Here is a 14,630-nt window from a genome sequence, read left to right on the forward strand (position 1 = left end):
ACTATCTCATCCACGTAGAATTCCACCATTGTTGGAAGATTTCTGCCTGCACAGCCCCTCTTTTTGTGTCATAGCAGCAGCTGTGTGCATCTTGACAAGAATTCACAGAATCCTGTGCTCTGCTTGAGAGCTGTGAATGCAGCAGTCTCATGAATGCAAGGTGTTTCCGAATCGCACAAGTGATCTGTGCTCCTCTGCAGCCCTTTCAATGTCCGTCAGTCATTTCTGTATTTCATGTTGGGTCCCTCGCATCATTCTAAAGAGTTTTAGAGAGCAACTAGGATCACAATGAGATATAAAAAACTAAAGATAATTCGCTGTAATACAAAGCACTGCAAGGAGCTTGAAAGTACTTGACATTGTTTTTTTTGTTTTTGCAGGAAGGTGCCAACATTAACAAATCTTTGACTACTTTAGGCAAGGTGATCTCCGCCCTGGCAGAGATGGTGAGTCCTTCCCATTCCTCAGTGAGGTTAGACATTGTTTATAGTGTAAGGTGAACTGTATATTAGCCATGTCTGAGCAAATAATAGCTCGTGAAGTCAATTTGATTAGAAACATTGCTGAATAAGAAAAGCAGCAAAGATGAGCTCCATATTGCACTAAGGGGCCCACAAAGAGGCTGTAAAGTAATCCAATTTAGCTTGATTACATGCTTTTTTCCAGTGTTTCGGTCTTTTATATTTCCTACAAGCTTTAGAAATATCTCTGTCATGCAAGAATTACAATATATACTTGCGTATAAGTCGAGTCTTGAAACCCAAAAAATCGATCATAAAATCAGACCTCAACTTATACACTCGTTCAAAAGTGCGATTTTTTTTTTTTCTTGCTTTCTCCAATCTCGCACCAGTTTCTCAAACACATTGAATTTTGTTGGAGTTACCAATTTTTTTCACCACTTCAACGACTTTTAATTTAAAACCAGCTCCATATTTTCTTCTGATCAAACGCTCTGTGGTAGATAAGGGATGCTCTTACGATAAAGGTGTATGAGGGTGTGAGGTACAAAAAACACAAATCAGTGCAAACGTTGCTTCGAAATAGTTCAGGTATTACCATGTGGTCACCTTGGCACAATAGAGAGAGGTTAGGAGCTCACGTGCTGATAAAGCGCATTGCCACACCCACATAGAATAAAGAGGCAGTGTGCTCCGTGGTTACTCTCTCAGGTGGGCATTAGCATATTATAATCTCTTGGACCAATAGCGTGAGTTTTCCGTATTCGACTTATACGACCGAAATGATAAAATACCGGAAATTATACAATAAAAAAATCAAGCCCCTACTTATCCGCGGGAGAACTTAAGCGCGAGTATATATGGTATTTTAGGTGTAGATAGACTGTATACCAGTAGAATAACATGCACTATTACTGTGTACACAGCCATCTGTTCATGTACCACGGCGGTCAGAGAGGCAGGCCGTTTAGCTGCAGGACTTCTGTCTTTCTAAAAGGTAACCCACAGGCTTCAGAATTGGCCTTCATTAATTTGCCTCTTCAATGCTTCATATTCATTCCCATTTTGTTGTTGTTGTTAGATTTGTTTGGTTTTTTTTTTGGCCTGCATGTGTCACTTTTTAAGCATCACAACTACATTGTCAATTGGCAAAGAGCTTCTAAATTTATATTTTAAAAAATGTGCATTTGGTGGAACATCTTAAAGTGCTTATATGTACTCTGCTTTCATTAGAAAAATGGCTTCAGTTTTTATTAGCAGTTAACCCACTTGTACCAGCTTTCAGTGAGAGTTTATTTCACGTATATCGTATTGCACAGTGCACAGCAACAAGGTGTTTTATCAAGCTTGTAAAGCTTGTAAAATAATCATGTATTTTTTAACATGATTAAGATACAGTGGTTAGACACATTCTCATGGTGAACATGTCCCATTTTTCCACTGCTAACGCTTTACTGTTTAATTAGCCTCCCTAACAGTTACCTCTTCAAACCAGATGTGATCAAAGTGATGTGCTCTTGCAGCTGCTTTACTGTTTTTTTCTGAGAAGTAGCAGACAATGGCTTTGGGCTTTTCAGAGTAGAAATAACATGGCTGTGGTCTTGTAAGCTGCCTTTTAGTAAAATGAAAAAATCCTGTTTGCTTTTACAGTAAAGCAGAAGTGGATACATTTCTCCACCTGCAGTTTTTTTTTTCCATAGTGCCATGTGCTTTTAATGTAGCTTTGTTTTAGGTTATCCTTGTTTTGAAGTGTGCCACCCTGTATTTTAGAAAATTATAGGAAATGCTGCCCACCTCTTTGTATCATATATATATACCAGTAAGGGGTGCCACTGAGCTCCAAACCCCAGACCCAGTAATGTCCAACACAGTTCAAATAATGGATGTTTTAATCCAATAAGCACTAAACACAATGAACGACAACCAAAAACAACAAACAATAAACCTTTTCCTCTCCTTCCACCTTCAGTTGAGTTTTTCCACTGCCTCCCTAATCCTCAAGGTAAGGCAGCAGGCGTCTTTCATACTAGACCTGGAACAGCTTCTGGTGACCTGGCATGATTTATGTGGAATACTTCCGGGTTGGCTGAGAACCAGGGTAGCCCTCCCCCCTGACAACGCCCCCTTACGGCACCCAGGGATCCTGACAGGGCTGCACTTCCACACTTTAATTCCCATGAACCCCTGTGGGTGTCCAAGCAGGGATGCTTCCAGCAGACCTGCCACTTAACATATGGGGGATGAAACTGCTCCTGGCTTCCAGCGTCTGCCTGGCACCTTCCATTTTATCCCTCCGTGGCACTCGCAGGGGATATTGACAAAAGAGACGTCCCTTAAACTGCTGGGATTGGCAGTGGAGTTTACTTGCAAGGGCTTTTAGTGTGGAAATGCTAAAAATGCCTGGAATTTTACTTTATAGGAAGTCCTAGAAAATGTCAAGAAGTAAATTACAAGGTAGGTTATTGCTTATGTGCACCAGGTCATTTATAGCTTAGGGCTGGACAACTAAAAACTTGTAGTCTTTTCTAAATTGCAAAGGAATGGTGCACAAAACAAGTCAAGAGTCATACCATCTCATATTTTAAACTGTTAACTTCATTCATTTCATATTAATGTTAAAGTATTTTATTGATTACATTTAGCCACATCACAGTATTACATTCCAAAGCAGTGACGGTAAAATTGCTCAGCCCACCACGGCAACACAATAGACTGCAACATTAAAAAGTATAGAGTTGTGTATGTTTAGTCATGTAAAGTGAAATCTGCTGCAGATAATTACACAGTTAATCTCCACAAACTAACAGTCTGAATGAAAGATACTTAGAAAAAAGACCAAAAACTTCAGTCCAGTGATGCAAGACAGTGGGATGTCATTGGTGTTACTATGAAACAATACAGTGTATTAGTTATTGCTTTTTGTATTAAATATGCAAACTATACAGTGCCTTGTGAAAGTATTACAACCTGGAGATGGATTTTTGGGGGGTTGGCACCATTTGATTTAAACAACATACTTATTAGATAGATAGATAGATAGATACTTTATTAATCCCAAGGGGAAATTCACATAATCCAGCAGCAGTATACTGATACAAAGAAACAATATTAAATTAAATAGTAATAAAAATGAAAAAAATAAAAATAAAAAAAGCAGACAATAACTTTGAGTAATGTTAGCATTTACTCCCCCGAGTAAGAGTCGCATAGTGTGGGGGAGGAACGATCTCCTCAGTCTGTCACTGAAGCTACTCCTCTGCCTGGAGATGACACTGTTCAGTGGATGCAGTGAATTCTTCATGATTGACAGGAGTTTGCTTAATGCCTGTCCTCTGCTACAGATGTTAAACTGTCCAACTTTAATCCTACAATAGAGCCTGCCTTCTTAACAAGTTTGTCCAGGCGTGAGGCGTCTTTCATCTTTATGCTGCCACCCCAGCACACCACCGCATAGAAAAGGGCACTCGCCACAACCGTCTGGTAGAACATCTGCAGCATCTTACTGCAGATGTTGAAGGATGCCAACCTTCTCAGAAAGTATGATCTTTCTTACATAGAGCATCAGTATTGGCAGTCCAGTCCAATTTGTCATCCAGCTGCACTCCCAGATATTTATAGGTCTGCCTATATATATATATATATATATATATATATTTATTTATATTTATATTAATATTACTTGTTGTGACACAAAAATACAAAACTTATGAGTGTGCATAGGTATTCACCCCATTAAAGTCAATACTTTGAAGAGCCATCCTTTGCTGCAATTACAGCTCCAAATCTCTTGGGGTATGTCTCTGTTAGCTTATCACATCTACCCCCTGGGATTTTCCTCCATTCCTCAAGGCACAATTGCTCCAGCTCCATCAAGTTAGATGGGCTGTGTTGGTATACAGCAATCTTCACTTCATGCTACAGATTCTCAGTTAGACTGCGGTCTGGGCTTTGACTAGGCTATTCTAATACATTTAAATGTTTCCTCATAAATCACTCTAGTGTAGCTTTAGCAGTATGTTTAAGGTCTTTGTCCTGGTCCCATCCCAGTCTCACATCTGTAGCAGACTAAAATCAATTTTCCTCAAGTACTGCCCTGCATTTACTGTCATCCATCTTTCCTTCAATCCTGACCAGTTTTCAGGTCCCTGCCAGTGGAAAAATATTCCCACAACATGATGATGCCACTACCATGTTTCACTGTGGGAATGGTGTTCTTGGGGAGATGGGAAGTGTTGGGTTTGTGCACCACATGGTGTTTACCACGATAGCCAAAAAGTTCAATTTTTGTCTCATCTGACCAGTAAACTTTCTTCCATGTGTTTGCTGTTGTGCAAACTTCAAACGTGTTTTCTTATTTTTTTTATTTCTTTCTGGCCACTTTTCCACAAAGCCCCATTCTGTGGAGTGTGTGGCTTAAAGTGGTCCTATGGACAGAAACTCCCATCCCTGCTTTGGATCTTTACAGCTTCTTCAGTGTTATACTGAGCATCTTTGTTGCTTCTCTGATTAATGTCCTCCATTACTGGTCTGTGTAGCTGTGTCATATTCTTTCCATTTTGTTATAATGGATTTAATATTACTCCATGGGATATTCAAAGTCTGGGATATTGTTTTTATAACTCAACCCTGATCTATCCTTCTTCTCAACTTTGTCTCTGACCTGTTTGAAGTGCACCTTGGTCTTTTTGTTGCTTGCTTAGTGGGGTTGCAGAGACAGGAGCCTTTCAGACCAGGTCTATTTATATAGCCACTATGTGACAGATCATGTGACACTGATTGCACACAGGAGGACCATGATCAACTAATCATGTGACTTCTGAAGTTAATTGGTTGGAACAGATCTTATCTAGCAATCTCATAGCTAAGGGGATGAATACATATGCACTCACAATTTGCAGTTTTTACTTTGTTATATATTCTGTATATGTATAAGGCATTTTATTTTCTGTTCACCTCAGCAATTTGGAATGTATTGTTAAGTCCATTACAAAAAATCTAATAGAAAATCCGTTTTAATTCCAGATTGTCATTCGACAAAACAGGACAAACACCACAGGGGATGAATATTCTTGCAAGGCACAGTAAATATTGTGCCTGAACATTGTGTTCATATTTTTAGATTAAAAAAAAAAACCTTCCCCCACATATTTATGTGTATTTTTACAAAAACAGTAAGGCACGCTAAACTGCTTCTGGTATTTGACCCAGTCTAATAACTCTTTATCTGCTAACACCATGTCTAGTGAGGCTTCCTCGAGGATTGTTGTTTATGCCTTTAAAACTGGGCCCAATGGCATTGACAAGCATTTGTGTTTTATGTCCATCCTTTTTTCTGCATTGGTAAGGCTGTGGTCACTTAGAAATGTAAAAAAACACACACAGGTGAAATTGCAGGCATTTTTAGCATTTCTGCACGGGCTCATGTTCAATTGCAGCTGGTCAAAGCCAGCCTTTAACAAATATACTCCATTGGCTCTGCCAGCAGTTGGCACCCCTGCATTCGGTGTACCCTTTTGTCAAGATCAGAGCTTGTATGGTATTTCCAAAGTAAATTTTAGCTCTTTCATATTATTCAAATATTATGTTTATAAATTCCCAAGCTGTATATGTTTTAATACTTTCCATGTGTCACCTCTGTGTCTTAACTTATATTTACATATCTGCCATCAGTATGCAAAACTTTGGCTGATGTCTGAACAGCTGGAATATGCAAATAGAGTTTAAAGATAAGAAGAAAAAGACCAGAAGATGGAAAGCATTGTGAAGGGAAAAAACACACATATGGTCAAGAAATAAATGAGAGTTCGAATTCCAGAATAGTAAACAAAATTGTGTCACAAAATACGAGCGCAAAACTTAAATTGTAATCAAAAAAAAAAAAAGCCAGGAATCCAAACAGTGCCTGAAAAAGTTATATCTAACCTAAACTAACATGAAGATTGGTTTCATTCATGAGGATCTCAGAAGTTGTGTCCCTTCATCTTTTATAGGTGAAACAAGATGACATGCACCGTCATGTGACTAGCAACAGGAATAATGGCTGTCGCAAAAATATCACAAAATGGAGGCAATAGCGGCAAAGAATCCCTTCAAAATGGTGCCATGATAATGTCGCCATCAAAAGTTTAAAATAAATAAAGGATATGAAAAAAAATTCTAAAAATGAAAGAAAATGAATTCAGAATGGCCAGAGCACATATTCCTGACAGTGGCAATGCATGTTTTCAAGCAAGAGAACAGAAAGCTGAAGCGATTTTCTATAACTGAGAAATTTACTTAGGATGTTGGAAAGCAAGCTGGGGTTAGTTATGTCCTTTAACTGAAATGAAAATGTCAATAGTGGTTTGTAATATAATATAACAGATCTATCTATCTATCTATCTATCTATCTATCTATCTATCTATCTATCTATCTATCTATCTATCTATCTATCTGTCTGTCTGTCTGTCTGTCTGTCTGTCTGTCTGTCTGTCTGTCTGTCTGTCTGTCTGTCTGATACATTTGTTGGCACTTCATAGGTAAACATTGAATTCAATTACTATAACCCACCACCCAATCAAAAAACAATAAGACACTTAAGAGTTGGGCACAAGCTAACGTAATTTATTTGTCTCTGCCTGCACCCGTTTTCCTTCCAAGTCTTCATTTTCTATCAGCTTTTCCAGATGAGGGTGACAGTGGTAACATGCTAAATGAGATAGGCCTTGCCACAACATCTTCATCAACTTCTCCTAAAGAATTCACAGACCCTAACTTTCCAGGTACACTCCCTGAATAAGGTGCCCAGAGACATTGTCACTACATGCACAGACCACATCATCTAGCTTACCTCAATCCAGAGAAGTAACAATTGTGCTCTGAGGTCCTCCCATACTGCTTAGGTCCTCTCCTTATCAGGTATTGTGAACCCAGAGACACTGCTGGGTACTCTTTAACATTTCTTACCTACAACCTATGACAATAGGTGAGAGTGGATATGTGTACTGACCAGTAAATTGAAAGCTTCATTGAAAGACTTACCTCCCTCTTTACCATCATGGTCTGGAACACCATTTGCAAACTGCCACCACTGCAACGATGTATTGGTCAATCTCACAATCACACCAATCCCTTCTCATAAACAAGACCCTGAGGTGCTGTTATCTCCTCTACTTGAGGCAGCTCTTCACACCTTATCTCTAGGGAGCAAGCCACTCATTTCTATGAGAGAACTATGATCTCCCATGTTGTGGTGCAAGTGGCCAAAACAAAATGTAATATGTAGAATCTAATCAGGGGAGGGTCATATAATAACCATAAACAAATCGGAGCGCAATCAGAGTCTGTATTTTAAAAGCTGTCCATTTGTATCCATCCACACTGCAGCATTACTATACAGATCTGGAGAGCATTTTCAAAAGTCTCAGTTGCTGGGGTAGTGTGGAGATGAATGGCAAAAGTTGCGACTAATGTTTACATTTTAATTGAAAATGCAGTAGTGTGGACATAGCCTAAGACTACTGTGGAGGCTCAAAGAAAAGAGCTGTACTTAAGACAGACTTTGTAGAGAAGCGGAGGTTCCCATACTGATAATTTTATTTTCTCATTTTTCACAATTATCACAGTTAATTTATCACTCTAAGAGTCTAAGTTAAAACTAGGTGATTAAGCAAGCATTTATTCTATTGTGTTAGTCTAAATATTGAGTGGACAGATACTGTATCTGACAGCCTGTTAAAAATACATCGTTAGGAGTTTCTGAATCCGGGTAAAACCAAATTATGTGGGTAAAAGAGATATATGATGCTCATGTGAAGCAGATCATGAAGTCAAGATGGAGATCACAGTTTTGGTGTTGCCTAACTGTTCTAGCTAATGACACTATCCTTTCTTTTCAGCAATCCACCAAAAAGAAGAAATCTGACTTTATTCCCTACCGAGACTCTGTGTTGACTTGGCTTCTCAAAGAGAATCTTGGTGAGTAATGGCAGCTCATTTGAGTTTGTACTTCTGTTGTGGACCCATTGAACAATTGTCAAAAGGGGGCTGCCAGGGTCTGGCTAAATGACTTACAGAATGGATTATGTTGTACCTCAAATCTGTGATGTTTGTCATTTTTGGTTCTAATTGTCTAACTATAGAACTTGGTGAGGGCCTGTGGATTGTTAGTTATTACTTTTAGACTTAAAAGAGGCAGTTCTTACTTCTCATGACTGTTTATCTCTGACTAAGCACACTGTTTGGTCCACTGACGTTCACAGTACATTTTTTTTTGTTAATTCACTTGCCTACTTCACATTTTGTTTGCTAGCCAAATCAGACCCTGTTGAAATCTACTGTACTTAAATTAATTTTTTGGCTATGTCATGCATATTTTTACATTAGTTTATCTTCTGGTATTCCCTGTAGGTAATGCTGTTTTTCCGATAGCAAAACTTTAATCTGAGGTGGCAGCTTCAGGACAGCATAAGAGTGGGGAGCTGCTCAGATAAGAGAAACTGAAGATCTTCTAGAGATATCTGATATTACAGAAAATACAGCAAAGTATTTTAAGAGTGTAGGGCACACCCATTGGGGCTTGTTCAAAGAAAAGAAAAAGCTAAAAAATAATAAAAGGATGCCTAACATCTGCTAAGTATTGGATCAATCTTCCAAAGCAAGATATTTACTGATGTGACCTGTCATTTGCGGACCGACAAAATAGCACCGATTAAAGTACGCCGTCAAAATCGCGCTGACAAAATCACAAAAAATGTTAATTAAATATGAATTACTAGTTTAAAGCATATATAATAATGTTTATTTTAGAAGTCAATATTATGAGACGCAGCATGCCATCAGCACGGCACGCAGATAGTCCTTAAGATCACTCCCTGCATATGTAGGAAGAATTGCAGCAAGGGCGTCCCACTCTCTTGGCCTCTCTCGTGATTTTGTTGTGGCGATTTTGTCGGCACACATTTGTCAAAAACTAGTTAGCGGCTTTGTCGGCGCTCATTTGTCTATCACGCTTTTGTCGGTGAACAATTTACTGATAATGTTTATAATGTAAAAATGTGTTTTGTTGTACAGAATGACAGATGACAAAGACATTTGGGGGATAACAGATTAGCACATAACAACAAAAGTGATCAGGAGTTTTGCACCAATGTAGAAAGGTGAAATCCTCTGAGGAGGTGAAAAAAAGAGTGGCCCGTGACACCATGGCTGTCTGTGGCACTGTTAGTTTAGATGAACTGTTAAGAGTGGCATGAGACGCAAAACCATCAGATGGAACCAGGCTAGGCCTTAAAAACAAAACCAAAAAAAAATGAGTTCCACAGTATTATTGTAAGATGGAAGTGCATTCATGAGAAGGTTTTCCAGCTTAACCTTCATGCTTGTTTGTTTGAAATCATCAGACTACTTGTCAGTCCCATACCTCCATTGTAATGTGCAGGGCTCACAAACTTAAGCAAAAGGCTTCACCTGCAAAACCAGTTGCTAAAATTTAAAAAAGAAGGTCTGAAATAGGCCAGGCCCTAAACTCTTAAACAGGATTGTGGCCTGCACTCACAAATACTTAGGGAGATGGGAACCAACAAATCTCTGACATACAGAAACAAAGCAGGGTTTCTTACTTATTATTATTATTATTATTATTATTACTGTATATACTAATAATACAGCTAATAATAATACTAATGTTTATTAGCAAAAGGTTTAAATCAAAATAACAAAATATAGATTGTTGCCTCAAAAAAACAAATTTAGAATCCAAAGAACAATAGTATAAATGAGCTGTAAGTCCTTAGACCAGAGAATCAAAAAATTAGAGCTTACAAATATAAAATCCAGAAATAAGAGCATCTCAAACTTATATACTGTAGGAAAAGGGTCACCCCACAGCTACAGTGCCCCATGGGGGTTTAGGGCCTGCCCTTTTGGGCACAATATAACCGACACAGTAAAAATAAGACAAATAACAAAGTAAATGATCATTATATATTATATATATATATATTTAGCAAATACTCATTAATTTGCAAACCAGAAAACGTGATGCAAAAAACTAAATATGAAATAAAATGAATTTGACATTAACAGAGAAATATATGAAAAAATAATCAACAAATAGCAGCAAGTAAGTAAACAAACTTAATAAAAGAACACAAAGACTAGGAAGGACCCTAATAACATCTTTTGTCTCGCAGGCGGAAACTCGCGCACGGCAATGATCGCGGCTCTCAGCCCTGCGGACATCAACTATGAAGAGACCCTCAGTACTCTCAGGTAGGTGAAAGTGTTTTCTGTGCTGGTGGTAAGTGACACCCTTGGCGGCATAAATAACTTTTCAAAGGGCGATATTGGATTTTGATCATCGTTGGAAGCTGCTGGGTACACATACTTAAAGGATAAATTCAGTTTATTTCAAGTTATTTCTTAACAATCATAGTATATGGTAATTTACCACATGTGATCAGTAACTTTCTTTTTTAGTTGATAGTCATTTATTCAAATCCACTGTACACTGAGTACAGGGTGCTCAGTGTACAGAGTCGGCACTAATTTTAGGCTTTGATGCTAATGGAGACTCGAGATTCTAAGCAGTTTTTAGCTTTGAATGAATCAGCTGCAAGTCACCTTTATAACATTACTGAATAATGCCTTCATGCGGAGTTATGCTGCAGTCTCTTTCATAACAGCACCACCAAGTGAACTAATAGTATTAGCCCATGATAAAGGAAAAAAAAAATGCACATATACAAAAAAATCTGTTACATAATATTTTTGATACATTCGATTAACCAATGGCACAATAACTATTTTAGAAATTTTCCCAAGCAAAACCGGGTAACACAGCTAGTCAATTTATAAAACGCACCATAGTGTATAATCAAATAGGCAACCTTCTATTGGCATTTCTATAGCATATACCACTGCAAGTATAGAAGCACAGCACAGTTGTTTGCATTAAATTTCCACAGTTGTAGCACAGCCATCTAGCCATTGGTAAAAAATAAATTATGAGTCAAATGAGACAATTTTGTATTTGCTGTCTAAATCAGTGATCAGAACTTATCCCCCTTTTGAAGAGACTTCCCCCAAAGCCTTTTGATTTCTTCCTCATTAATGTCTAGGTTGTTGTTAATGAAGTCTGCTTTGTGTGTGTTCCTCAATCACTCTCCCCACCCCACCTTAGGTACGCTGACCGCGCCAAGCAGATCCGCTGCAATGCAATTATCAACGAGGACCCGAATGCTCGACTAATCCGCGAACTAAAGGAGGAGGTAAACCGGCTGAGAGAGCTGCTTTTCTCCCAGGGGCTGTCCACCTCCTTGTTGCCTTCTACTACCAGTAAGTGCCATACACTCTTGCATCTTTAATAATCAGGTCAGGCTTTGTGATATGTTCTAGTTTTCATTTCAGCCAAACCCTTCCTTCCATTTTCTAGGTTGCAGGGAGCCTAAGTCTGTGTCACAAGCACCTGCTATAAGGCAAGAAATAACCCTTGCTGGGATGCTGGTCGATATGCGCTAAGCCTCACAGACGCACAGTCAATGTAGAGTTGAAAAGCTGTGTCTAAAGCCAGTGCCACATTAACTAGAAGTCATGTATACTTGACTGCCACTGCTGACCTTGTCACGTGAGAATGTTAGATTACTAATCTGAAAATTGCAAGGCACTGCAAAATTACACGACTCTGTGATGACTTTCCAGCACAATCTTTACATTTCCAAAGAATCACGAGCTTCCCATTTTCTCTGACAGCCAATTACATGTTGCTTAACAAAGCAATGCTACATGAATGTTTTCCAGGTATGCCAAGCTGAGCTGCAGTTTTTGCCCTTTTTTCTTTTTTTTCATTCTATCACAGTACATAAAACACGCGGTATCAGACAGACAGATCTCTCTTCTGTTTGCAAGGTCTTAAACACACACGCTCCTTATTTCTTGTTGCTACATTGTATGAATTGTACTTATGTCTGAGGGTCCTTTGGCTCTCAACTTTCACACACACAGAATCACCCTTATGACTTAAAACAAAATTAGTTAAACTTGTTCAATTTTATCTTTGAACTGTGTTGCTGAGTATGTCAAGATACATAACTGGAGATATTGGTAGCACACAGCAACTGCCTCAGACTCACTAAAATTATGGACATGAAGTATACAAGTGAAAATCTTTAGTAAAGTTGTGGAATGTGACAGGAACTTCAGATGAGCACATAAGAAAGGATTATGTTGTTTAAGAAGACAGTAGGTGCTTTATGTTTCTCTGTTCAAATTGTGGTCCCCTGTGAATGCAGTAATATATATTAACAGACATATGTGAACTGTAAAAACTTACCAGACCAGGTAACCTTTTCTTGTAAGGTAGGTAATTTTAACAATCTGTGTCTTTCATCATCATCCAACTTTGATCCGGCTTTGCACTTAGCTGGTTGTGAAAGTGAATTCAATGAGCTTGCACTCACAGAGAATGAAAACTTGCTGGCAAGATGGTTCCTGGAAAACATATTTTTTTTTTTCCCTCAACATATATCTTTCCTCTTTTTAGGTGTAGCTGCAGAAGTGAATAATAACACATCTACCATTGGCCCTGTTGCCCCTGAGCTACAGCACAGCATGAATTCTGAGATGAACCCAGCTGAATCCATACCTTCTGACATGGCTGACAACTACTCAAGTTTGGAAGAACAAGTCTTCACAAAGGAGGAAGCCATTGATCGTCTGAAGGTAACACCACAAAATATCACCAAAACAGTAAAAACAAATGTAGCTGGGGCTAGTAATGTGCAATAGGCTAATGCCTAAGAAGCTGAACTGGAAACCACAAGGTTGATTGGTTTGAATTGTACCCTTTGTTCAATCTGGGTGATCTTTAATGAGTCGCACCAAATGTCTACTCACGTGTAAGACCACACTTAGAGTGGACTATGGTCTGATTTAATGGCAAGGTCATTGGTCATTGGTAGGACACCAGCACTTTCCTGCCCAGCCAGTATGGTCAAAACATGGTCTTTGACTGGATATAGTGGAGCTGCCTTGGAGATCTCTAATGATTCTTGGTATTTAAAGCCACCTCAGCTCAGAGCTAGGGTATGTAAAACTGAGAGGACAGTTAGGGCAATGGGTTGCTGGTTGGAAGAAGAGAGGTGGCCAGGATCATGAGAGAGAGTCAGGAGGTGAGAAAGGAGAATGTTTTAATTTATACTTGAGAGGTGGGCAAATGGGCAAGCCATGCCACTAGACAGGCAGGGGCAAAATCTGTGAATGAAGGTTTAGAGAGACAGGAGGGATTTGTTTGTATTCTCCCATTGTCTGGACATTTTCATTGTTCAATGCAATTCATTTTTTGACATTACAAACCATTGTTATTTTTTTACATTTACATTTATCCATTTAACAGACACTTTTATACAAAGCAATTACAAAACGGGTCAACATAATCGAGTAAACATCAGTAACAAGTGTTACAGGACAAGGTTAGCAACTAATTGTCCGAAACTCCCTAAGTGAAACCAACAGAAAATGGCACATCTTCCTGCCTACAGAAAAGATGTAAACTGTGTCCATACATTTATGATACAGATTGTGTAGTTATACCACACTGCCGACTAGAACATCACATAAAGAGATCATTTTCCTGCAGATCATCTATTTTGGTTTACCTAATTCTCTGTCTGAAATGCCCCGACACTGCACTCTTATGTGTGAGAAACTGGAAAAACACTCCGCCAGAGAATGAATTTACACAGTTTCCGCATCAAGCATGGCAACACAGATGTTCCTGTAGCAGCCCACTTCAACAGCCATGGACACAGTGAGAGGGACATTAAAGTCAAGTTGCTTAATGGAAACTTCAGAACACAGCAAGAGAGATAAGAATGGGAAGTCAAACTCATGCTACAATTTAACATATTACAACATGGTTTAAATAGAGATAAAAGAGTTTTATGGCCAGATATGAGGAATGTTTGCATCTCTTGGACTGACACAGACAACATGTCTACAGAACCACATTGTATTGCAGAACTCATCAGAAACTTCAAAAGACTCTGTTGGACAGTTATCTTATCCAAAGATCTTGACTATACATTGTTCTCCTCTCTTGCTAAATGAATCTTAGTCTTTTTTACATCCAAGATGTCTCACTTAAAGGTTTTCCAATGCTGTCTTTGTCCTGGTGTCTATATAAACACAGG

At 38.7% G+C, this 14,630-nt stretch overlaps 1 protein-coding gene across 1 annotated transcript in view; it reads left to right on the forward strand.

The window, feature by feature from the left end:
* Positions 1-14,630, forward strand: part of LOC120525147 (kinesin-like protein KIF1C) — a 95,127-nt gene that overhangs the window by 49,767 nt on the left and 30,730 nt on the right. Inside the window, exons 8-12 of the mRNA XM_039747211.1 lie at positions 381-446; positions 8,340-8,418; positions 10,635-10,713; positions 11,624-11,778; positions 12,983-13,161. Coding sequence (XP_039603145.1) covers positions 381-446; positions 8,340-8,418; positions 10,635-10,713; positions 11,624-11,778; positions 12,983-13,161 — 558 coding nt within the window. The remainder of the gene's footprint in view (positions 1-380; positions 447-8,339; positions 8,419-10,634; positions 10,714-11,623; positions 11,779-12,982; positions 13,162-14,630) is intronic.

The sequence above is a fragment of the Polypterus senegalus genome, chromosome 3 (assembly GCF_016835505.1).
Source record: "Polypterus senegalus isolate Bchr_013 chromosome 3, ASM1683550v1, whole genome shotgun sequence".
Lineage (NCBI taxonomy): Eukaryota > Metazoa > Chordata > Cladistia > Polypteriformes > Polypteridae > Polypterus > Polypterus senegalus.